This window comes from Primulina eburnea, chromosome 6, assembly GCF_022965805.1.
Source record: "Primulina eburnea isolate SZY01 chromosome 6, ASM2296580v1, whole genome shotgun sequence".
NCBI lineage: Eukaryota > Viridiplantae > Streptophyta > Magnoliopsida > Lamiales > Gesneriaceae > Primulina > Primulina eburnea.
This window is the reverse complement of record NC_133106.1, coordinates 2,470,154-2,496,944: the sequence shown is the minus strand read 5'-3', so window position 1 is coordinate 2,496,944 and position 26,791 is coordinate 2,470,154. Positions and strand designations below refer to the sequence as shown.

The 26,791-nt window shown below is 35.4% G+C and overlaps 1 protein-coding gene and 1 non-coding gene across 16 annotated transcripts; one reads left to right on the top strand and one right to left on the bottom strand.

Annotated features, from left to right (window-relative positions):
- Nucleotides 1-3,333: 3,333 nt before the first annotated feature.
- On the bottom strand, nt 3,334-9,841 carry LOC140833758 (DNA mismatch repair protein PMS1). 15 transcript variants are annotated; one of them, XM_073198134.1, is made up of 12 exons: nt 9,472-9,840; nt 8,916-9,239; nt 7,259-8,404; nt 6,855-7,120; nt 6,641-6,767; nt 6,024-6,092; nt 5,825-5,898; nt 5,643-5,708; nt 4,277-4,380; nt 3,972-4,153; nt 3,680-3,817; nt 3,334-3,549 (listed from the first exon to the last, which is right to left on the bottom strand). In XM_073198134.1, the coding sequence occupies exons 1-11, from the start codon at nt 9,709-9,711 to the stop codon at nt 3,680-3,682; spliced, it is 2,736 nt and encodes a 911-aa protein (XP_073054235.1). In that variant the 5' UTR covers nt 9,712-9,840; the 3' UTR covers nt 3,334-3,549. The 15 variants fall into 15 exon arrangements, 9 of the variants coding, with proteins under 9 accessions (XP_073054235.1, XP_073054236.1, XP_073054238.1 ...); XM_073198135.1 differs by having other exon boundaries at nt 3,334-3,545; XM_073198137.1 differs by lacking the exon at nt 3,334-3,549 and having other exon boundaries at nt 3,551-3,817; nt 7,245-7,311; nt 7,395-8,404; nt 9,472-9,841.
- Nucleotides 9,842-9,919: 78 nt separating this feature from the next.
- Nucleotides 9,920-9,993, top strand: TRNAV-AAC (transfer RNA valine (anticodon AAC)). Its single transcript has one exon. It is a non-coding gene; the product is annotated as a tRNA-Val (tRNA).
- The last annotated feature ends 16,798 nt before the right edge of the window (nt 9,994-26,791 follow it).

Sequence of the window (26,791 nt, the reverse complement as noted above, 5' to 3'; positions counted from 1 at the left end):
TAGTTCAATGTGTTGAACGGCTTATAAATGTGTTTATAAGCGTAAAGAAAAAATAGAAGTATGACTTCTATGAGGGAAATATAAATTTTAATTTATGGAAGTGTTCCTAAGATTAAAATTTGGCCAAGTAAATAATGTAGTTGAAAATTGTGATTTTCATAAACATTATTGAGGACTAAATTAAATTAATTCAAGTGTTGAATTAATTAAACACTAGTGGACCTAGTAGAGTCTAAATAATTAAGTTAAATCAAGTGTTGAATTAATTAAATAATATTGAGCCTTGTAGAGCTCAATTAAAATAATTATTTAACTAGTGGGACTTGAATAAATTCAAGTAGTATTTATTTAATCTCAAATGTGTTTGAGATAATCAAAATTTAGTCCATGGTTTTTAATGTGTTAAAAACCATATAATATATATGTGAGACATGCTAGGGTTTGCATGCTTGGGAGGTGAAGAGCCTTGATTACTTTTTATTAAAAAAATTCAAAAGGCATGCAACTTTTGAGAGACAACTTTTGACAATACCTAGGCTAGTCTCCCACACTCTCCCAACTCTCACTTGGCCGAAATCAAGAGGGATTTTCTCTCCCAATTTTCTTCCATTTTTGTTCTTCATTTCTTGGAGAATAAAAATCTTCTCTTTGAAAAATCCTTAAGTTTTTCTAGTGCAAAACTTGAGGGGATTTGCCTTGCTAGTGGTGGGCCTTATTTCTTGAAGAAAAGAAGGAGGAGCTTGTAGATTTGCCTACCAAAGAAGAGCTAAAGTGTTTACACTTTAGTTGGTGCCATTCATCAACTCTAAGGGGTTGATAGGTAAATTTTTAACACCCTATGTATGTGTTGTTTTGTAAATATTATGCAAAAACCAAGGTGGCCGAAAATTCTAGCATGAAAAATAAAATTTTTGACTTCCGTTGCGCTTCCGGCCACCGTAACCGGTCCGCTTTCATAAATATCTCTTTAATGAAGCAGTCCAAATTTGTCTTGGAACATCCGGTTGGAATTCTTCTAGCAGTTGACACTCTTCTTCTCTCTGATGATTGAAGAGTAGGCGGTTTGAAGATCAAGCGGTTGAAATGATTCCTGTAATACAAGGAAGATTGCAGATGTTTCCTAAAACAGTTAAATGTTGTTTTGATTTTGTCAATTACCAAAACTTTAGGGTTAAAAATTTCTTAACAGGATTTTCACTTCATTTTTAAATAAATAGTGTTCAAAATATTTTTTAGTTTACAAATGTATCGGCCGATCATCCTCACAGTCGTTAGAAAAATTGTTTTGGATGGCTGAACTAAGCCAATCATCCATCATGAATTTCAAAATGTTCAATACAAAATTTTTAGTGAAGGCCAAAACGAAGGCACCATAAAATTTTGACCGTGCGTGGTGGCTAATGCTTCTCCACGCGCCGACACGGTGTTGCGTGAGTTTCACACGCCACTCCATCGTCTGGATTTCACCGACTCTGATCATTTCTGCATTCCTATACATTTTGGAAAGTTTCATGATTTTATGACATGTATTATAATTATTATGAATTTTTAAAGTTTTAACCAAAACTACCCAGTATAAATTTTGTACAAAAAAATATTTTTAAGATTCCAACACTTGTACTTGTCCTAACCAGTGTCAAATCACTTACATTATATTTATTGAAAATTATCTTAGATTGAGATTGAAATCGAAACAAAAAAGTTAGATATCAAGGCGAGGTTTACTACTAATTCTTTTAATTATGACCTTTTTGACAGTCAACCTGAATTTACCGTAAAATTTCATATCTATCGATTTATTGATATATATTGCATTATATCATGTATTTATCATTTTATTAATCATATTGTATTTCTGGATTTATTAATTTTTGATTGGTTATCGATCGACTATGAATGACTGAACAAACGAATAAAGGAATGAATGACTGCAGCACTAAACAATGGTCTATACCGAATTGCTAGTCCACTGGACAACGCGGCTTCGACCCGAAAATATGAATCCAATGAACAACATGTTTAAGACCTAGTATATTGTTCATGTGAACGTGACTTCGATTCGGAAATGTAGTTCATCTTGGCTCGTAAATGATATATTGTACGGAATCTTATTTGAATAAGTGGAGAAAAGTGCTACATCGAATATTGGTGGGAGTCACCTCTTTAGCTCACAATATTCACTTCACAGTCCTGAATAGTCACTGCATTTCATTTGACAAAATATTTCTATAACCATACGTTACTACTGATCGATATCATCTCATATTGAATTATTGCAATGAGATATTACTGTTTGACTTGTTATAAATATAAAAACCCAATTTTATTCTCTCACTAAGTATCTAAAGACTTAATTTCTATTTTTCTTCTATTTATTGTAAATTTTATATACATGATTTCATGACTTCAAATAGCATAAAAATTGAGAAAATGGAAATGTCGGCTTAGCAAGACCGCAAACTTATGCTTGTATTTTATTCGAGATCGAAGTGATAGAATTTGGTTTATAAGTTGTAAAATCAAGGATTACACATGCTTCTGCTACTGTAAGTAGGATATAATGAATTAATGATTATATTATGATTTGAGGTCCACGGTTTCAATAAAGCTGAACATATGATAATTTTTAGAAACACAAGAAGTCTATACAAAAGCATGTGATTTTAAGCACAACACGATGTTGAAAAACTAAGCAAATTATATAAAAAAAATCTCATTAAAACCTAATTATTTTAAAGAAATATTTCAAATATATGACCATTGTGTTGAAAGTAGATTATTTGAAATGTAAGACGATATATTCAAATTTCAATTGTTTTTTTTTTTTTTTTTGTGTTTATTTCCTTGATTAGTGAAGGGATCGGATTAACAATACTTGTCACATTTTTAATTCAAAATAGCTTGTTTTATCTAACCTCATGACAAATGACTCAAAAAAACGACAATTTCCATGAAACCTTTAAAAATGGTAGATTAATCCACCAATGTATAAGAAAAAATAATATTTTATATAAAAATATATAATTTGTTATGAGTCATGTCCTGTCAATGACTCGTCCTGTAAAATTGATCTATAGGAAGATCTCATAAATTTTTTTTATGTTGTAAATGCTGTTAACAAAATATAATTCATATTCTTCATAATGACTTTATTCCCCATTTTGATTAAGAAAACCAAATAAATAAATTTTAAATAATAAACATGTAAAAGAATCAATTCATTTTTCAATTATAATAATATTTATAAATTTTAAATAATAGGCCTGTAAAAGAATTAATTCATTTTTCAATCATACTAATATTCTCAAATCAACTATTCGAAACCATTATTATTCATAATTGTCAAATGGTAATAGTGCAGTCGATCAATTCTGATAATCTTAATCAAAACAAACATTACATTTCTGTCTAGGAATTGGTTGGGATCTCGAGTAGAGAGCCTCAGCATCCCAACAAAACATGGCCTTGGATTTCTTAGGTTGGAGGTGTGTCTACACGCACATAAAATATGTAGGCATTTACAATTCTTTTGGGAACAAAGGCTCCTGGCTGAGAATCAACAATGAAAAAAATAAAGATTCCCACTGATCAAATTTCAAGTTTCTGATATCGATAAAACCATATACTTACAGGCGACGACTATGCAGATAAACTAACAAAACACCACAAAGCATGGTACCTATGAAGAAAGAGACTCGAAGGCCGGAACTTCGTCAATTAGTCTATTTACAGTTCTTAGGTCAACTAAGTGTCGCATTGTTGGTCTTCCATGCGGACAATTCCAAGGGGACCTGAGGTTTGCCAAATGTCTTAATATCTGTAATGATCAGACAAAACGAAATCAATATCGCCATCCAATGATTCCAACTCTTCATTGTTCAAAGTTCACAGATCAAAAAATGGGTTTAAGAGGGCAAAAGATCAAAGATTGATTTTCTTTATAACACAGATACATCAACATTCTCAAGTACCTTCTGCATCTCACTCCTTCCAAGAGAATCTCCAATCATAACAGATGATCTGCACGCACGTGACGCTAGCATTGCACGTACTTTAGGTGGACAAACTGAATCGGTAGAGTCTTCTCTATAACTGCCAATCGTGGAGTATTCTCCATGATTATCGGATAGAATTGATATAAGCTCCTTGATATCTGTGAAACTACCAAAGTACAGGTTATCTTGTTTTAACAGAATTAACCACCATGCTTGCTGCTCTCTGCATGCAAGAATTTTGGTGAAATTATAAATTTACACGGCAGACTTTATTATATTACCTGCAACCCCAAAAGTTATGTTTTTACTGAAAGGAACTGCTTTTAGTTTAAAGCGGTTTCCTGGAGGTGCGTGCATGTCCTCCTCCAATAAAAAACCATTTTTCCTGAAAGTCAAGCATAACAAAACACACATCAATTTTTACTAAGTTGGAAGAAACTGTATCCAGCAAGAAAGTAAGGTTATCAGGAAAATAAATAATGAATGTGGGATGTGATTGTTACTACTTCACACGAAATGAATAAAGCCAAAACACATCTGTGTCATTATGTTTTGTTTTTTTCAAAAAAAAATTCATCAATAGGTCAAAAAGAAATATTCTATAATCCAAACCACATAAACAATAATAATTATATCCATCATAATTCATAAGAATACAAAAAAAGGGTTAACATTGATTAGAGATCAATACCGAAGACAAACAATATTAAACGAATATAGAAAATTTCTGTTATGCACAAAGCCCTGGGTCAATTGCAAAGCTGTCAAAGCGCTCGCCTCGGTCGCTTTAGCGCAAATCAACTCGAGGCGAACTCCAAAGCACAGCAGGTCTGTGAAGCACTTTTGTCCACTTCACTTTGATGCGCAAGGTGCTTAGTTGTGCGCTTCATAGATGTCGCACATGCCTTTTTTTTAAGCTTTGAAAGTGCGATTTTAAGTCTGCTTAAAAAATAAAAAAAAATGTAAAGCCCCTAAAAGCGGCCTGCTGTCTGGCTTCTCAGTTCTCACCGCCAGCCTTCGCCTCTCACTGCCTCGCCTCTGCCTTGCCGCCCCGTCTGCTGTGTTCCCACTTCCCCTCCGCTCCTCTTTGCTGCCCAAAATTGGTAAATCCCTAATCTTATGAATTTCTGTAAAAAAAATTAACTGTTTTGTTTTTTTATTATTATTATTATTTTAATAGGTAATTGTTATTGATTTTTCAGTAGTCTACGATGTCAAATACAACAATTTCATCAAATCGAAAGGATATTACTTAGAATTATGCAACACTTTCGGATCCTAAAAATCCGAATATTATATGTTGTTTTTGTGATAAAAAAACAAATGGTGGGATTCATCGACACAAGCTACACTTAATAGGGGGCAATAGATATGCAAAAGCATGTCCGAAATGTCCATAACGTGTTAAAGAATGAATTAAAGAGTTCATGCAAAAAAAAAGCAAGTATTAATGAACCACATAGCATTTTTTGGTCCTCACGCTTTTGACAACTATGGTCAATTGTCAATGTGATTGGTTAATGAACCACAAACTCATGCTAAAGGCAAAAATTTATGCAATGGCTGCATGTTAATAGCATTCAGATGCAGAAGAGTACAAATGTTGAACAATGAAAGAGTAAGAGGATGCTCTAATAAAACTTGCACCTGAAGGTATCCATGTGCATGGAGATGACTATCTCTTCCTCTGGAGATAACTCCATGTGCAATGGCCTAAATAAAAGATAATCGTATTAGAAAAAATAATAACACCTTTTCTTTCTACTGCCAGGGTTAGAGATTCTTATACATAGATAGACTTATGCCTGCTACCAAGCCAAATGTCTTACCGAAGTAAAGGTTGCTGGTTCAATATGGTTGTTAGTGACAAACGTTCATAATTGTATTTCTCATCTGCAGCATGCTGATGAAAAATTTCTTAAGCACGGAATATGATTGTTTTGAGAAAAGAATTAAACATGCAACAAGTAAACCATACGATAACCACATTTATTTTTCATCCTTCCATGCCGAAAAGAGGCATATCACCTGGTCTACAATAAAGAGGTCCTGATCCAACTTGCCAATAATGAATCCAAGGTTAAATTGTCCAATGATCTGCATGAAAGAAAAGGATGAGCAAGTGATGGAAGAACAAAAGTTTTCATAATGTGGGGCATAACATAATCATGAAGTAAAGCTAGCGTGCTGTGATAATTGACTTTGCCTTGTAACAAGTAGCTTTGACATACTTTGCCCATGTTACTTTGTAAACTTTATCAAATTCTTTCACAGAATGTCCCTATCAGATTGGATCCCTACAATTTTGTTATTTTGCCCAATTACATTATGCTCCCCTGATGGGACAACAACTGTTTTTTCCAGTTAGACAATGGTAAAAAGGTAGTACACTGCATTTTTAGTACTACATACACACCAAACTAAACGAAAAAACCCTACTTGTGCAGTTACTCATGAAATAAACTCTCGTTAATGTCTTCAAGACCCTAGCCAAAAAAACAAAATTGTTTCGAGACCAGTCCCTAAACTACTGTGAAGTAGTAGGTAACTTTGGAAGAATAAATGGAATTTACACAAGCATCAGAGAGGCTACAGCATTGAACAAGTTTTTTACAAAAACCTTTTAAAAAACAGGGCATAAGAACCTTCATATGATTAAAGTCTTCTTTCTTAAATAGTCTCTCCAACTCCCTGGTAGCAGCAGCTAGAGCCTTAGCCTTCCCCTCCTCATTTGCAAATTGTGAAAGATCCAATGTTGCTGCAGCAAAACCCCTGTATATAACAAAGTTACCGATCCTCAAATAATATCAGTACTAAAATTAATTTGATTTCTTTTAACAGGGTTGACTTGCTAGGTACCCTTTCAAATTCATTCTTCCAGATGAATGGTTTAAGGACCGCAGTCTTGACAGCCTTTGTTTACTCCTTGACATCAAATCTTTAACACTAAATTGCAAGGTAAAACCAATGTTTATACCAGAAGAAACCATTGGGGAGTCTTTACCCAAAGAATGTGATGGCAGGTCAACATATGTAGGTTGTGAATTAGTGCTTTTCAAAGCACCAGGAACACCGGCATCTGATGACGCTCTCTCTTCAATTATTTGCTCCGGTAAGTCAATTGCCTAGACGAAAAATTCCATGTGATTTAGGTATATATATGTGTGCATGTGTGTCCAATAAATTTAGAAGGATATATTTATCCTAGCCACAAACAACCAAATGCAAGGGCCTTTATAAGTAGCATACACAAAAATCTATACCTCTCTTCTTCCGCTTTGCTCTTTGTTTGAAGAGCATAATGAAACGTTTGTCTCTGCATCAACAAAGAAACTACTGATTCTCGGAGTTTTTGCTGGTTGAGGTTCACTGCATGTATTATTTTTATAATCATCATACTTTGTGGAATTGACTGGAGATCTCGGTGATGAAGAATGATTCACTGAGCTATTGTCCCTGAATCTATCAAGAGGTCCACTTCTAAGAAGCGGAACTTCAGACAACGCAGTACCCATGTTTTCTAGTTTTCTCTTATTTACTGTAACAAAATTACTGAGTGATTTCTGGAAGATGTTCGATTGCCGAAGTGAATTATCAGTGCCACCTTTAAGGATCGGCCTTGACTGGAGGGGAGCATCCATAAGTTGGCTTTTCCTATCCCCGTGAACTCTGAGCACAAATTGTTTTTTCATTGAATGAACATCAGCACCGAGCTCCTCAGCAGAAGAATATCTACAGTCCCCTTTAACTGTTGTGAAAGTCGTGCTGTCATTTGTGCATTGTTTATCATCATTTTCCTCTCGAACCACGTTATCTTCTGGAAACAATTGCTTTATGGGCATCTCAGCGCACTCACGTAGAGAATCAACCTTGGAGCCAAGAGTCTCCTCATTAAGTTTCTCTATTGTGTTAACTGTATAAGTAACTTGATTTGATGAATAAATTTTCTCCAGAGTCTCCCTTAAGGACTGCAAAATTGTACTTTCATTGGAGAAATATATTTTCCTTTTATCCGGCGTCACATTCACGTCATATGCCTTAGTTGGAATGGAAAAATCCAAGATTGCAACAGGATATTGTCGGGAATTTGCACCTCTATACAACTCATTCACAAGCTTGCCAACTTTGGGCACGTCAACTGGACGACCATTAGCAAAAAAGAATTGCCGATCTCCTATGTGACGTCCGCTTCCATATCCAGACTTTGAAACAAATCCTTCAACCATACAATCATCTGTAATGCTAACTCTCACAGGTTCTAAACAAGAAAAGGTGCTCATACCAAACACAGTGATGATATTGTCTTTAAGGGATCCACCGCCCTGTGTTTGCAGAACTACAGACCTGGAATTTTTACCAGTTGTGTTGGTGCAAATTAATCTTACTCCTTTGGCAACGAGCGCATAGGCCTAAAAATCAAAATAATCCATGAGAAGGTTTGTTAGGGAAAGTGGGAACATGCTTTCATGATAAAGCCACAAAATGAATGGAATATTGTCATATCATTCCAAAACAGAGTCCAGAGTGTCTTAATTATTAAAATTGCAAGTTCACCATTCTCTTTATGGAAGATTAAAACAAAAGTTAAATCAACTATATATGTTACAAAACTATATTCAGTTTTTCCAATAGATTCTTCTTGTTCATGAAGAAAATGTGCACGGGTTTTATCGGCCAAAGTAAAATTTGGAAGGTTTGAAATACAGAATTCATTGACAAAAGTGAACTCCAAATGATTTGGTCTTGCTAAAATGAAACATTCAATACAGAAGAAACGAATAATGTATGGCGAACTTGAACTCCCTCTCATCCTAAACTCAACATTTTATCACGTCTTTAGCTACTACTGCAAGGCAAATCAATATCTGAAAGAACTCCAAAACACAGTAAACCAAAAAGTATTCGAAATCAGAAACTCACATTCAATAAACCAATCAACTTTCCATATTCTTTACGAATATTTCGCTGGAATTCTTTGCTCCTGACTGGTAAATAGGAAAACAATTTCTTGATAGTGACAGTAGTTCCGACTTGACGAGCAGTCTTCCTCTCGGCGGTCAGAAGACCTGATCTATTGTATGTCAAGTGTGTCGCAACGACCTCACTACTAGAACGTGTCTCTATAGTCAAGTCCCCCAACGCGCACAGCGAACTCAAAGCCTCCCCTCGAAACCCAAAAGTAGTCAGAGACTCAAGGTCTTGAAAACCATTTAGCTTTGACGTATGATGCTTCAAAGCCAAGACCTATATAACAAAATCGAGAAACTCGATATCAAGCATTCAGATACAATTATATGCCAGCAAGAGCTATTTTTTCAATACAAACACGAGAAGAAGCACGAATACTTGACACACATACTCAAATGGCAGTGTTGCAAAACAAGCAAGGAAGCTCGCGAACAACCCGAAGAATCAAATCACACTTCAAGTAAAATAAGATGAAATGAATTAAGGATGATTGGCAGGAAAAATATACCCTGAAATTCTTGGGAGAAATTCCGGAGCCATTGTCAATGACTTGGAAAGACTCCAGACCGTACTCCTTCAGAGCGACCTCGATACTCGTAGCACCAGCATCGAGGCTGTTTTCGACGAGCTCCTTCACCGCAGAAGAGAGGTCCAAAATCACCTGGCCCGCGCAGATTCGGTGAACAACGCCTTTGTTGAGCGGCCTGATGGACGGAGGCTCGGATGCTTCAGAACCTCCGACTTCCATCGGTATTATCAAAATAATTATACACAGACAGAGGCGAGTATATTTCCGGCACAACCATTCGCGGAGCTCGGGGACAGGCAAAAACCTAGGCGGTGCCGCGGTGACTCTTGACTTTTGGACGCCAAAACTGATGGAGTGAGATTTACCGGAGGTAGAGTGGCACCAAAATATTCTTTATATAAATTAAAGTCTCGCACTTAGTCGACAAGGTGTCGTGGTGTAGTTGGTTATCACGTCAGTCTAACACACTGAAGGTCTCCGGTTCGAGTCCGGGCGACGCCATTTTTTTTGGTAAATTTCGGCTGTTTCCCTCAAATTTTTTGGAGAGCCTATTATAAAATGTAATCTTATCTAATTCCTAAAAAGTTCAAACGCAGTGAAATAGTCGTTAGTTCTAATCTCTTCGAATTTTGGTGTCAAACTACATACCTGTATGACAGTTGTTTGTTCCATGTGTGGCAATTTGAGATAATAATATGCAAATAAAGAATAAAAACTGGACACCGAGATTTACGTAGAAAATCCCTAAAAATTATTATGGTAAAAATCACGGGTAAGATGAAAAGAATTTCACTGTAATATTTTACGGTGTACAACCTCTCACTATGTTTCCAAAGAGAACACACACTCTCTTAATACAGGAGAACAAATACATCACAAATATTATAGAATTGCGCACTCAAATGCTATAAGATGAGAGAAAACTCAATGAAGAGATGATTTCAGAATGAGGGGAAATAGAGCTCCTCGTAGGAGTGAAACCGCGTGTAGGAAATATCCTTCTATCTGCAAATTTCAAAATGCGTCTTCCATCTTTTTATGTTTTCAACAAATTTGTGCTCATTAATTGCATCTCCATTATTTCCGACATTTATCTCACTTGGAGATTTGATTGAGAATCGAACACACTTCATACATCCTTTCAATCTTGTCATCACCTGCTACTTACATTTCTGTTAGGCCACTTGAGAATCTACACCATTCAAACTTATCAGTTTTCACTAGCTTGGTCAGAAAATTAGTTATGTTGTCTTTTGTATGGATCTTCTGCATATCCATACTTCTTTCTTCTACTACTTCTCGTACAAAGTGAAATTGTACTCCAATGTGTTTAGTCCTGGAATGAAAGGCCGGATTCCTTGCGATGAGCAAGGCACTTTGAATGTCTCAAAACAAAGGAACATTATTTTGTTTGTGTCTGATCTCCTCCAATAACCTTTTAATCCATATTGTTTCCTTGCAAGCTTGAGTAGTTGTCATGTTTTCTAACTCCGTTGTAGATAATGCCGCAAATGTTTGCAGTTTTGAAACCCAACTTACTACTCCCCTGCAATTGTGAACACATAACCAGTAGTAGATCTTCTCTTATCATGATCACCTGCATAATCTGGATCGATATAACCCCTGAATGAAAATTTTGATCCTCCATAACATAATGCAGTATTTGAAGTACCCTTAATGTATCTAAAGATCCTTTTAACCATGCTCCAATGCTCTCGTTCAGGAATTGTCATATACCGACTAACTGCTCTCACTGCTTGAGCAATGTCCGGTCTTGTACAGATTATGACGAACATCAAACTTCCCACTGCTGATGCATATAGTACTCGAGACTCGATCTTTTCAGCTTCACTACTAGGACACATCTCGGATGATAACTTGAAGTTAACAAGAAGAGGGGTTGAGATTGGCTTACTATCTTGCATGTTGAAGCGTTGCAAGACTTTCTTCAAATAATTTTTCTGTGAAATCCAAATCTTTCTGTTACTTCTGTCTCGGTGAACTTCCATCCCTAAAATCTTATTTGATGGTTCCAAGTACTTCATATCAAATTCTCTAGCCAACTGTGCCTTCAATCCTTGGAATTGATCTTTGTTGGGGCCTACTATCAACATGTCGTCCACAAACAACAACAAAATGATATAATCATCACCAGACCTCTTGAAATATGTACAAAGGTCTGCACACAGTCTGTTGTATCCAATGCTCATGATATAGAAACCAAATCTCTTGTACCAACACATTGGCGCCTATTTGAGTCCGTACAAAGATTTGTTCAACCTGCAAACCAAGTTTTCTTTTCCTTTTTCCACAAAACCTTTTGAGCATACTCTTTTACCACTAATCTAGCACGATATTGCTCACTTGGTTATTGTCATCATGCTTGATCTTATAGACTCATCTGTTACCAATGGATTTCCTTCCTCATGGTAGTGTAACAAGATCTCAAGTATTATTCTTGTCTAATGCCTCCAACTCTTCTTGCAATGCTATCATCCACAAGAATACATTCGAGCTTTGAGTAGCCTCGTGGAAACTTGATGGCTCACCATCTTCTGATAATACACAATATGCAATATTGCTTTCAATGACATAATCTGAAAGCCAACATGGTGGTCTTCTGTCTCGATTTGATTGCCTCGCATTGAAAACCTCGGATTCAACATGTTCTTTACTTCATGCTCTGATAATGCTTCAAAAGAAATTTGACATTCGTCCAACTTATTTTCCACATGAAATATAGCCGTTTCTGATTCAGTATGCCTTTGTCTCTCTTTACTATATCTTCCTCGAAGAAAACATCCCTGCTGATGACAATCTTGTGAACAATAGGATCCTACAAGCGAAACCCCTTTTACTCCATCAGCATAACTCAAAAAGTTACATTTTCTGGATTTCGAATTCAACTTTGATATTTCTTGCTCATTGTACAAAACATACACATGACTTCCAAATATATGCAAATAAGAATAATATGTCGGCTTTCCGGTCCACATCTCTATCAGATTTCTTTAGATCAATCGCCACTGAAGGAAAATGATTGATAATATAACAAGTGGTTTTGATTGCTTCTGCCTAAAATGACTTATCTAGACTCACAGTCCTCAACATAGCTCTTGTTCTGTCTAACAAGGTCATGTTCATCTGCTCCGCCACTCCATTCTGTTGAAGTGTGTAAACCGTCGTGAATTGTCTTTTGACGCCCTCATGTTGACAATATGCATCAAATTCGTCACTGATATATTCTCCTCATTGTCAGTCCTCAAACACTTGATTTTATTTTCAGAATCAAGTTTAACCCGTGCTTTGAAATCTTTGAAGGTCTGGAACGCGTCTGATTTCTTCTTGATTAGATACACCTAACATCTAATAGAGAAATCATCAATGAACGAGACAAAGTATCTCGCTCCTCCTAGGGATAAAACCGGTGCTTGCCAAACATCCGAATTAATCAGCTCCAATATGCTTTTTTCTTTTGGCAGTAAAAATGCCAAACTTTAATCTGTGTTGGTTACTGGTAACACATTGCTCACAAAAGGGTATTGACACTTTTGTAAGTCCCGATAGCAGCTTCCGTTCCGAGAGAATTTTCAACCCCCGTCCTGACATGAAACGTCCTCATCTTTTATTGCTTTAAAAGTACTAGTAAAAAATTTTTTTTTTTTTTAAATCTCTCACATTTTCGGTCATTGCATGCACATGCACATAAAAATAATCTTGCACCCTTTTAAAGTAAATCATCCAACTAGTATTTGAAAATTGAAAGGGGATAGTCAAACCAGAAATCGTAAAACGTTTTACCAAACCTAAAAAGCAATAAATGTTGAAAAGTGTAGCCCATACTAAACTCTCCAAAAACCTCTCAAAAGCGTAAATAAATGGTCTTAAAATCTTTAAAAGAAATCATAAAACGTAATGCGGAAAATAATGCGCTGGTCCTCGGGTTGTGTGCGCCATCAGTCCAGTAGTATCACTCATCAAGACCTTCCTCAGAACCACCTGCATCCATCACACCTAGTGAGTCTAAAGACTCAACACACCATAATCTTTATAACGAGTAATACATAATAAAGTTAACATATAACGGTGAAAAATACTTGTACTTAAAATATCGTTTTCATGAAGATGCATAAACTTTAAACATAAACGTTTTCGTAAACATTTTCGTGATGCATAAAAACATTTTCAAAAGGCATAAACATATCACTTAAACATATTCATATTCATGTCCATATTCGTATCCATATTCATATTCGTATTCATGTTCATGTTCGTGTTTGTTGAATTCAGATCGTTGATTGTGACTTTCATATACGTGTTAGGCGATGGATCCATCTACATGTAACCACAGGTACTGGGCGGCGGGGGACACCAGCAACACTCTCACCCGTCAACTGGGCCCTGGCCTTACGTAATATCATATCATCATATACATATACATGTCCGTGTCCGAGGAAATACGATCGTCGGGCTCCCACTGGGACCATAACCCTCACGATATCTCCAACATATCATCGTGTTAGTCACAATCCATTCACATCATTCAACATGTTATCATCACTGAATAAAAATCATGCGTATAACATTTTTTTTCATTTTAAACCACGCATGCAGCATGTCTTTTACGTTAACGTTTCATCATAAAAAAAATCCATAGACATTTAAAATTCCATAATCCTTTAAAAATAGCATTTTGGCATAAGACATCATAAAAACATCCATATACATTTAAAATTCCATGTTAACATATAAAACAGCAAATAGGGCACTGCCATGACCTTTACTAATTTCCCGGTGTAAAATGACCGTTTTACCCCTGGACTCGACATTTTTCGTTTTCGATACTTTTCTTGATTTCATGACTCTAACATGTCCCAAATAATTATTTAAGCTTACGTGAATTTTTTTGTAATTTTATTTGGCTTACAACTTAGACTTTTTCAATTTATCTTTTATTAGTGATTTTAACAGTGTTTTAATCCCGAAAAATACCAAACGTTAATATAAAATTCCTAAATTCTAAATTTAGTCTTTTTATATTATTTTAGCCCTTATGGATCACGACTCGACCCCCGTGAGTCGTTTTCCAAGAATTCTTTATTTTAAGACTCGTTTTGACACCTAAACTTCAACCCCAAGCCATCTCTTAATTTTATCGAGTTCACCCCGAACCATATCGAGCCAAAAGGTGCCCAACATGTTAAAGTTACCTACTGGACGCTAAGTTTGACAAGGAAACGCCCCAAAACCCAAAAACGTGTCGCCTAAAGCTGCTGTTAGTGATGGCCGAGAGCACCCTTTGCATGCACTTGATGTTCATGCTCGTGTGAGCCCAGCCGCTAACTACCCGATCGAACCCAACCCATGAACCCTTACTTAGGACCCTAGTGAACCTTCCTAGCCCAGCCCCCAAGCCCTGGGCCGAGCCCCATCCCCCTAACCAGTCGCATGAAGACTGCACCGTGAGGTGCAGCTTCTCGGGTAGAGTCCTTCTCGCGAAGGACTCTTCGCCGCCTCTCAGCTCGAGTCCTAGCATGGCTAGGACTCTCGCCCCACCTCTCCCATGATCTTGGCTAGCCCCCTGAACCAGCCAACCAGCCCCAGCCCCTGCACAAACAAAACCCGAAGCCCCTACCCATGACAGCAGTTCACGTAAGTTTTTATTTGCAAGTTCTTGTTTCCCTTTCTTTGTTCCTTACTTCGGTGGTGTTGGGTGTGTCTAGAATTCTCTACCCACGTGAACACATATTACTATAACAAATCTTACCATCATGGCAGCCCCTTATTATACACAAGACATGAGTTTATGCATAAACATCAAAAGTTTAAAGCATGTACAAGGTGAATTCCGAAAATTCTGAATAATATTTCATGATTCTCATGCATACACTAATTCAAGACATAATATGATATGATGGATGAGCAAAGGAGATTAGGGTGTGTCTTTGCGTTAAAAACGCTCGGATAATCGACGACGACGAAGAACGGGAGGGACGACGCAGCAAGGAACTCTCGAACACCCCACAACCTCACGGCTGATGCAAGCTTTTCACTCCAGGGAAAAATATACTGCCGTGTGTGTGTGTGTGTCTTTGAATGAGAGAGTTTCAAATTTGAGAAACTAGGTGGCCGAATTCTTTGTGCCAGATTCGCCTAGGTTTTGATCAAATTGCTTTTTAAATACTAAAGAAATCCTAATCTAGATTTTAGGCCTATTAAGCCAAAATTAAAGCCCAATTAAATTGACTAAACTTTTAAATAAAATAATTAAAAAGATTAAAAAAGTTTTCTTTTGAAAATAAATGTGAATTTATTAGCCGGGTAGCTCGAAAGCTCGCATTTTATTTAAAAATTCAATACCGATAAAATTTACGTTCCGGCGTATAAAATCACCTCACAAAACGATACTTTCAAAATTTACTTAAAAACATCGACCACTTTTTAAATACTTAAAAATAATTACTTAATAAAAATCCTTTAAATAATTAAAAACAAATATTTAATAAAAATCATTTTACATTTTCAGCCCTCGTCCCCGTTCCTCGATCGTCGCTTGAATATTCCTAAAAATACCATTTTATGCAATCATGAAGAAAAATCTATTTTAAACATGTCAATTATGCACCACATAATCAATTAATGCAATCCCAACAATTAATTAAAATACAAAAGCATTTAATAATTGCGCGCATGAGGTTTACGTGAACTTTAAAATTTTCGAGGCGTTACAATCTTCCCCCCTTAAATTGAATTTCGTCCTCGAAATTCGCTTATCCTTAATAACCCAAAGTTATACTTAGTTCTAGTATCCCAAAAATCCACACTTCCGCTGCGCTTATTCTGATAGAACTTAAACTCTAGAATGTCCTTACGTCTCTTTATCCCAATAAATTTTTCTTCGAAATCCTTATTTTCAAATCGCAACTTAAAAAGACCCATAAAGACTAAGTGCCGTTACTATTATAACCTCGAATTTCAATTTTTCTTACGATCCCCAATATTAAAAGATAGACAATCAAACTTATCGTATATTATTTTCCTTATTCTATACCCAAAATATTCATCAACTATCAATTTACATCTTAAAATCCCAAACACACATTCAAATTCTTAGATTTTTCAAGCCTACTATTGTTTCATCCTTAAAATCTTTGATTTAACATTCCTTAAAACATTATAACCCAAGATATCCCTATGTTCCAAATATTCTTAAAAGTCTAAATCCTCAAAATTCTTACTAATTAAACCATTTAATTCGCACTTATTGCTAAACTAGTCCTCAAATTCCTCAATATTTGCAAAATAACATCTTAATTTCCTCAAAAATCATCCTAATTGGTCTTGAATTTCGAAAATCCTAATATTAACCCATAAGTTTTTATCATTTGTAATTTCCTTCTACGGGTTTCCCATAACATAGTTTGAATAAACTTAAACTTATTTACCCAAAAATAAATTTCTATAACCAATCTCGCCTTTCATCAACTTAAAATCCCAATTTATCTATTTTATTATTCTTAAAGTCGTTGTAATCCTCGAATAATCATTCCTTACGTCTAATTCCCAAAAATTAATTCGACTAGTAACCATGAATCATAAATATTTTCTCAGAAAATCTACGTGTCCCAAAGAATTCATTATATTCTCGATTATCTTATAGCCCAAAAATTAGAACGTCAATACTAAAACCCAAAAATCGACATAATCCAATTCCACCACAAACCAACATGCGTTAAAATAAAATAATTTTTCATTTCATATCACGTATAAAAATCATAAAGCATATAAATCAAAAATTATCATAAAACTATTAAACATGTGACGTAAACATATAAGTCATGTACTCATGCAGGTAACATCATAAAATCACATAAAGCATGTAAAACTTACAACTTAGAGGCTTGACGACTGATCTTCCCGGCGCTGATGGTGGCACAACCCTTTACAGGAACCTCTGCTCTGATACCAACTGAAACGTCCTCATCTTTTATTGCTTTAAAAGTACTAGTAAAAAAATTTTTTTTTTTTTTAAATCTCTCACATTTTCGGTCATTGCATGCACATGCACATAAAAATAATCTTGCACCCTTTTAAAGTAAATCATCCAACTAGTATTTGAAAATTGAAAGGGGATAGTCAAACCAGAAATCGTAAAACGTTTTACCAAACCTAAAAAGCAATAAATGTTGAAAAGTGTAGCCCATACTAAACTCTCCAAAAACCTCTCAAAAGCGTAAATAAATGGTCTTAAAATCTTTAAAAGAAATCATAAAACGTAATGCGGAAAATAATGCGCTGGTCCTCGGGTTGTGTGCGCCATCAGTCCAGTAGTATCACTCATCAAGACCTTCCTCAGAACCACCTGCATCCATCACACCTAGTGAGTCTAAAGACTCAACACACCATAATCTTTATAACGAGTAATACATAATAAAGTTAACATATAACGGTGAAAAATACTTATACTTAAAATATCGTTTTCATGAAAATGCATAAACTTTAAACATAAACGTTTTCGTAAACATTTTCGTGATGCATAAAAACATTTTCAAAAGGCATAAACATATCACTTAAACATATTCATATTCATGTCCATATTCGTATCCATATTCATATTCGTATTCATGTTCATGTTCGTGTTTGTTGAATTCAGATCGTTGATTGTGACTTTCATATACGTGTTAGGCGATGGATCCATCTACATGTAACCACAGGTACTGGGCGGCGGGGGACACCAGCAACACTCTCACCCGTCAACTGGGCCCTGGCCTTACGTAATATCATATCATCATATACATATACATGTCCGTGTCCGAGGAAATACGATCGTCGGGCTCCCACTGGGACCATAACCCTCACGATATCTCCAACATATCATCGTGTTAGTCACAATCCATTCACATCATTCAACATGTTATCATCACTGAATAAAAATCATGCGTATAACATTTTTTTTCATTTTAAACCACGCATGCAGCATGTCTTTTACGTTAACGTTTCATCATAAAAAAAATCCATAGACATTTAAAATTCCATAATCCTTTAAAAATAGCATTTTGGCATAAGACATCATAAAAACATCCATATACATTTAAAATTCCATGTTAACATATAAAACAGCAAATAGGGCACTGCCATGACCTTTACTAATTTCCCGGTGTAAAATGACCGTTTTACCCCTGGACTCGACATTTTTCGTTTTCGATACTTTTCTTGATTTCATGACTCTAACATGTCCCAAATAATTATTTAAGCTTACGTGAATTTTTTTGTAATTTTATTTGGCTTACAACTTAGACTTTTTCAATTTATCTTTTATTAGTGATTTTAACAGTGTTTTAATCCCGAAAAATACCAAACGTTAATATAAAATTCCTAAATTCTAAATTTAGTCTTTTTATATTATTTTAGCCCTTATGGATCACGACTCGACCCCCGTGAGTCGTTTTCCAAGAATTCTTTATTTTAAGACTCGTTTTGACACCTAAACTTCAACCCCAAGCCATCTCTTAATTTTATCGAGTTCACCCCGAACCATATCGAGCCAAAAGGTGCCCAACATGTTAAAGTTACCTACTGGACGCTAAGTTTGACAAGGAAACGCCCCAAAACCCAAAAACGTGTCGCCTAAAGCTGCTGTTAGTGATGGCCGAGAGCACCCTTTGCATGCACTTGATGTTCATGCTCGTGTGAGCCCAGCCGCTAACTACCCGATCGAACCCAACCCATGAACCCTTACTTAGGACCCTAGTGAACCTTCCTAGCCCAGCCCCCAAGCCCTGGGCCGAGCCCCATCCCCCTAACCAGTCGCATGAAGACTGCACCGTGAGGTGCAGCTTCTCGGGTAGAGTCCTTCTCGCGAAGGACTCTTCGCCGCCTCTCAGCTCGAGTCCTAGCATGGCTAGGACTCTCGCCCCACCTCTCCCATGATCTTGGCTAGCCCCCTGAACCAGCCAACCAGCCCCAGCCCCTGCACAAACAAAACCCGAAGCCCCTACCCATGACAGCAGTTCACGTAAGTTTTTATTTGCAAGTTCTTGTTTCCCTTTCTTTGTTCCTTACTTCGGTGGTGTTGGGTGTGTCTAGAATTCTCTACCCACGTGAACACATATTACTATAACAAATCTTACCATCATGGCAGCCCCTTATTATACACAAGACATGAGTTTATGCATAAACATCAAAAGTTTAAAGCATGTACAAGGTGAATTCCGAAAATTCTGAATAATATTTCATGATTCTCATGCATACACTAATTCAAGACATAATATGATATGATGGATGAGCAAAGGAGATTAGGGTGTGCCTTTGCGTTAAAAACGCTCGGATAATCGACGACGACGAAGAACGGGAGGGACGACGCAGCAAGGAACTCTCGAACACCCCACAACCTCACGGCTGATGCAAGCTTTTCACTCCAGGGAAAAATATACTGCCGTGTGTGTGTGTGTGTCTTTGAATGAGAGAGTTTCAAATTTGAGAAACTAGGTGGCCGAATTCTTTGTGCCAGATTCGCCTAGGTTTTGATCAAATTGCTTTTTAAATACTAAAGAAATCCTAATCTAGATTTTAGGCCTATTAAGCCAAAATTAAAGCCCAATTAAATTGACTAAACTTTTAAATAAAATAATTAAAAAGATTAAAAAAGTTTTCTTTTGAAAATAAATGTGAATTTATTAGCCGGGTAGCTCGAAAGCTCGCATTTTATTTAAAAATCCAATACCGATAAAATTTACGTTCCGGCGTATAAAATCACCTCACAAAACGATACTTTCAAAATTTACTTAAAAACATCGACCACTTTTTAAATACTTAAAAATAATTACTTAATAAAAATCCTTTAAATAATTAAAAACAAATATTTAATAAAAATCATTTTACATTTTCAGCCCTCGTCCCCGTTCCTCGATCGTCGCTTGAATATTCCTAAAAATACCATTTTATGCAATCATGAAGAAAAATCTATTTTAAACATGTCAATTATGCACCACATAATCAATTAATGCAATCCCAACAATTAATTAAAATACAAAAGCATTTAATAATTGCGCGCATGAGGTTTACGTGAACTTTAAAATTTTCGAGGCGTTACAATCTTCCCCCCTTAAATTGAATTTCGTCCTCGAAATTCGCTTATCTTTAATAACCCAAAGTTATACTTAGTTCTAGTATCCCAAAAATCCACAATTCCGCTGCGCTTATTCTGATAGAACTTAAACTCTAGAATGTCCTTACGTCTCTTTATCCCAATAAATTTTTCTTCGAAATCCTTATTTTCAAATCGCAACTTAAAAAGACCCATAAAGACTAAGTGCCGTTACTATTATAACCTCGAATTTCAATTTTTCTTACGATCCCCAATATTAAAAGATAGACAATCAAACTTATCGTATATTATTTTCCTTATTCTATACCCAAAATATTCATCAACTATCAATTTACATCTTAAAATCCCAAACACACATTCAAATTCTTAGATTTTTCAAGCCTACTATTGTTTCATCCTTAAAATCTTTGATTTAACATTCCTTAAAACATTATAACCCAAGATATCTCTATGTTCCAAATATTCTTAAAAGTCTAAATCCTCAAAATTCTTACTAATTAAACCATTTAATTCGCACTTATTGCTAAACTAGTCCTCAAATTCCTCAATATTTGCAAAATAACATCTTAATTTCCTCAAAAATCATCCTAATTGGTCTTGAATTTCGAAAATCCTAATATTAACCCATAAGTTTTTATCATTTGTAATTTCCTTCTACGGTTTCCCATAACATAGTTTGAATAAACTTAAACTTATTTACCCAAAAATAAATTTCTATAACCAATCTCGCCTTTCATCAACTTAAAATCCCAATTTATCTATTTTATTATTCTTAAAGTCGTTGTAATCCTCGAATAATCATTCCTTACGTCTAATTCCCAAAAATTAATTCGACTAGTAACCATGAATCATAAATATTTTCTCAGAAAATCTACGTGTCCCAAAGAATTCATGATATTCTCGATTATCTTATAGCCCAAAAATTAGAACGTCAATACTAAAACCCAAAAATCGACATAATCCAATTCCACCACAAACCAACATGCGTTAAAATAAAATAATTTTTCATTTCATATCACGTATAAAAATCATAAAGCATATAAATCAAAAATTATCATAAAACTATTAAACATGTGACGTAAACATATAAGTCATGTACTCATGCAGGTAACATCATAAAATCACATAAAGCATGTAAAACTTACAACTTAGAGGCTTGACGACTGATCTTCCCGGCGCTGATGGTGGCACAACCCTTTACAGGAACCTCTGCTCTGATACCAACTGAAACGTCCTCATCTTTTATTGCTTTAAAAGTACTAGTAAAAAAATTTTTTTTTTTTTTAAATCTCTCACATTTTCGGTCATTGCATGCACATGCACATAAAAATAATCTTGCACCCTTTTAAAGTAAATCATCCAACTAGTATTTGAAAATTGAAAGGGGATAGTCAAACCAGAAATCGTAAAACGTTTTACCAAACCTAAAAAGCAATAAATGTTGAAAAGTGTAGCCCATACTAAACTCTCCAAAAACCTCTCAAAAGCGTAAATAAATGGTCTTAAAATCTTTAAAAGAAATCATAAAACGTAATGCGGAAAATAATGCGCTGGTCCTCGGGTTGTGTGCGCCATCAGTCCAGTAGTATCACTCATCAAGACCTTCCTCAGAACCACGTGCATCCATCACACCTAGTGAGTCTAAAGACTCAACACACCATAATCTTTATAACGAGTAATACATAATAAAGTTAACATATAACGGTGAAAAATACTTATACTTAAAATATCGTTTTCATGAAAATGCATAAACTTTAAACATAAACGTTTTCGTAAACATTTTCGTGATGCATAAAAACATTTTCAAAAGGCATAAACATATCACTTAAACATATTCATATTCATGTCCATATTCGTATCCATATTCATATTCGTATTCATGTTCATGTTCGTGTTTGTTGAATTCAGATCGTTGATTGTGACTTTCATATACGTGTTAGGCGATGGATCCATCTACATGTAACCACAGTACTGGGCGGCGGGGGACACCAGCAACACTCTCACCGGTCAACTGGGCCCTGGCCTTACGTAATATCATATCATCATATACATATACATGTCCGTGTCCGAGGAAATACGATCGTCGGGCTCCCACTGGGACCATAACCCTCACGATATCTCCAACATATCATCGTGTTAGTCACAATCCATTCACATCATTCAACATGTTATCATCACTGAATAAAAATCATGCGTATAACATTTTTTTTCATTTTAAACCACGCATGCAGCATGTCTTTTACGTTAACGTTTCATCATAAAAAAAATCCATAGACATTTAAAATTCCATAATCCTTTAAAAATAGCATTTTGGCATAAGACATCATAAAAACATCCATATACATTTAAAATTCCATGTTAACATATAAAACAGCAAATAGGGCACTGCCATGACCTTTACTAATTTCCCGGTGTAAAATGACCGTTTTACCCCTGGACTCGACATTTTTCGTTTTCGATACTTTTCTTGATTTCATGACTCTAACATGTCCCAAATAATTATTTAAGCTTACGTGAATTTTTTTGTAATTTTATTTGGCTTACAACTTAGACTTTTTCAATTTATCTTTTATTAGTGATTTTAACAGTGTTTTAATCCCGAAAAATACCAAACGTTAATATAAAATTCCTAAATTCTAAATTTAGTCTTTTTATATTATTTTAGCCCTTATGGATCACGACTCGACCCCCGTGAGTCGTTTTCCAAAAATTCTTTATTTTAAGACTCGTTTTGACACCTAAACTTCAACCCCAAGCCATCTCTTAATTTTATCGAGTTCACCCCGAACCATATCGAGCCAAAAGGTGCCCAACATGTTAAAGTTACCTACTGGACGCTAAGTTTGACAAGGAAACGCCCCAAAACCCAAAAACGTGTCGCCTAAAGCTGCTGTTAGTGATGGCCGAGAGCACCCTTTGCATGCACTTGATGTTCATGCTCGTGTGAGCCCAGCCGCTAACTACCCGATCGAACCCAACCCATGAACCCTTACTTAGGACCCTAGTGAACCTTCCTAGCCCAGCCCCCAAGCCCTGGGCCGAGCCCCATCCCCCTAACCAGTCGCATGAAGACTGCACCGTGAGGTGCAGCTTCTCGGGTAGAGTCCTTCTCGCGAAGGACTCTTCGCCGCCTCTCAGCTCGAGTCCTAGCATGGCTAGGACTCTCGCCCCACCTCTCCCATGATCTTGGCTAGCCCCCTGAACCAGCCAACCAGCCCCAGCCCCTGCACAAACAAAACCCGAAGCCCCTACCCATGACAGCAGTTCACGTAAGTTTTTATTTGCAAGTTCTTGTTTCCCTTTCTTTGTTCCTTACTTCGGTGGTGTTGGGTGTGTCTAGAATTCTCTACCCACGTGAACACATATTACTATAACAAATCTTACCATCATGGCAGCCCCTTATTATACACAAGACATGAGTTTATGCATAAACATCAAAAGTTTAAAGCATGTACAAGGTGAATTCCGAAAATTCTGAATAATATTTCATGATTCTCATGCATACACTAATTCAAGACATAATATGATATGATGGATGAGCAAAGGAGATTAGGGTGTGCCTTTGCGTTAAAAACGCTCGGATAATCGACGACGACGAAGAACGGGAGGGACGACGCAGCAAGGAACTCTCGAACACCCCACAACCTCACGGCTGATGCAAGCTTTTCACTCCAGGGAAAAATATACTGCCGTGTGTGTGTGTGTGTCTTTGAATGAGAGAGTTTCAAATTTGAGAAACTAGGTGGCCGAATTCTTTGTGCCAGATTCGCCTAGGTTTTGATCAAATTGCTTTTTAAATACTAAAGAAATCCTAATCTAGATTTTAGGCCTATTAAGCCAAAATTAAAGCCCAATTAAATTGACTAAACTTTTAAATAAAATAATTAAAAAGATTAAAAAAGTTTTCTTTTGAAAATAAATGTGAATTTATTAGCCGGGTAGCTCGAAAGCTCGCATTTTATTTAAAAATCCAATACCGATAAAATTTACGTTCCGGCGTATAAAATCACCTCACAAAACGATACTTTCAAAATTTACTTAAAAACATCGACCACTTTTTAAATACTTAAAAATAATTACTTAATAAAAATCCTTTAAATAATTAAAAACAAATATTTAATAAAAATCATTTTACATTTTCAGCCCTCGTCCCCGTTCCTCGATCGTCGCTTGAATATTCCTAAAAATACCATTTTATGCAATCATGAAGAAAAATCTATTTTAAACATGTCAATTATGCACCACATAATCAATTAATGCAATCCCAACAATTAATTAAAATACAAAAGCATTTAATAATTGCGCGCATGAGGTTTACGTGAACTTTAAAATTTTCGAGGCGTTACAATCTTCCCCCCTTAAATTGAATTTCGTCCTCGAAATTCGCTTATCCTTAATAACCCAAAGTTATACTTAGTTCTAGTATCCCAAAAATCCACACTTCCGCTGCGCTTATTCTGATAGAACTTAAACTCTAGAATGTCCTTACGTCTCTTTATCCCAATAAATTTTTCTTCGAAATCCTTATTTTCAAATCGCAACTTAAAAAGACCCATAAAGACTAAGTGCCGTTACTATTATAACCTCGAATTTCAATTTTTCTTACGATCCCCAATATTAAAAGATAGACAATCAAACTTATCGTATATTATTTTCCTTATTCTATACCCAAAATATTCATCAACTATCAATTTACATCTTAAAATCCCAAACACACATTCAAATTCTTAGATTTTTCAAGCCTACTATTGTTTCATCCTTAAAATCTTTGATTTAACATTCCTTAAAACATTATAACCCAAGATATCCCTATGTTCCAAATATTCTTAAAAGTCTAAATCCTCAAAATTCTTACTAATTAAACCATTTAATTCGCACTTATTGCTAAACTAGTCCTCAAATTCCTCAATATTTGCAAAATAACATCTTAATTTCCTCAAAAATCATCCTAATTGGTCTTGAATTTCGAAAATCCTAATATTAACCCATAAGTTTTTATCATTTGTAATTTCCTTCTACGGTTTCCCATAACATAGTTTGAATAAACTTAAACTTATTTACCCAAAAATAAATTTCTATAACCAATCTCGCCTTTCATCAACTTAAAATCCCAATTTATCTATTTTATTATTCTTAAAGTCGTTGTAATCCTCGAATAATCATTCCTTACGTCTAATTCCCAAAAATTAATTCGACTAGTAACCATGAATCATAAATATTTTCTCAGAAAATCTACGTGTCCCAAAGAATTCATGATATTCTCGATTATCTTATAGCCCAAAAATTAGAACGTCAATACTAAAACCCAAAAATCGACATAATCCAATTCCACCACAAACCAACATGCGTTAAAATAAAATAATTTTTCATTTCATATCACGTATAAAAATCATAAAGCATATAAATCAAAAATTATCATAAAACTATTAAACATGTGACGTAAACATATAAGTCATGTACTCATGCAGGTAACATCATAAAATCACATAAAGCATGTAAAACTTACAACTTAGAGGCATGACGACTGATCTTCCCGGCGCTGATGGTGGCACAACCCTTTACAGGAACCTCTGCTCTGATACCAACTGAAACGTCCTCATCTTTTATTGCTTTAAAAGTACTAGTAAAAAAAATTTTTTTTTTTTTAAATCTCTCACATTTTCGGTCATTGCATGCACATGCACATAAAAATAATCTTGCACCCTTTTAAAGTAAATCATCCAACTAGTATTTGAAAATTGAAAGGGGATAGTCAAACCAGAAATCGTAAAACGTTTTACCAAACCTAAAAAGCAATAAATGTTGAAAAGTGTAGCCCATACTAAACTCTCCAAAAACCTCTCAAAAGCGTAAATAAATGGTCTTAAAATCTTTAAAAGAAATCATAAAACGTAATGCGGAAAATAATGCGCTGGTCCTCGGGTTGTGTGCGCCATCAGTCCAGTAGTATCACTCATCAAGACCTTCCTCAGAACCACGTGCATCCATCACACCTAGTGAGTCTAAAGACTCAACACACCATAATCTTTATAACGAGTAATACATAATAAAGTTAACATATAACGGTGAAAAATACTTATACTTAAAATATCGTTTTCATGAAAATGCATAAACTTTAAACATAAACGTTTTCGTAAACATTTTCGTGATGCATAAAAACATTTTCAAAAGGCATAAACATATCACTTAAAC

Coding starts and splice junctions, on each gene's coding strand:
- LOC140833758 (XM_073198134.1), bottom strand. CDS start 9,711: ATGGAAGTCGGAGGTTCTGAAGCATCCGAGCCTCCGTCCATCAGGCCG. Junction 6,768..6,854: donor GGAAGAATGAATTTGAAAGG/GTACCTAGCAAG, acceptor TGTTATATACAG/GGGTTTTGCTGCAGCAACAT. Junction 6,093..6,640: donor AAGACTTTAATCATATGAAG/GTTCTTATGCCC, acceptor TCTTTCATGCAG/ATCATTGGACAATTTAACCT.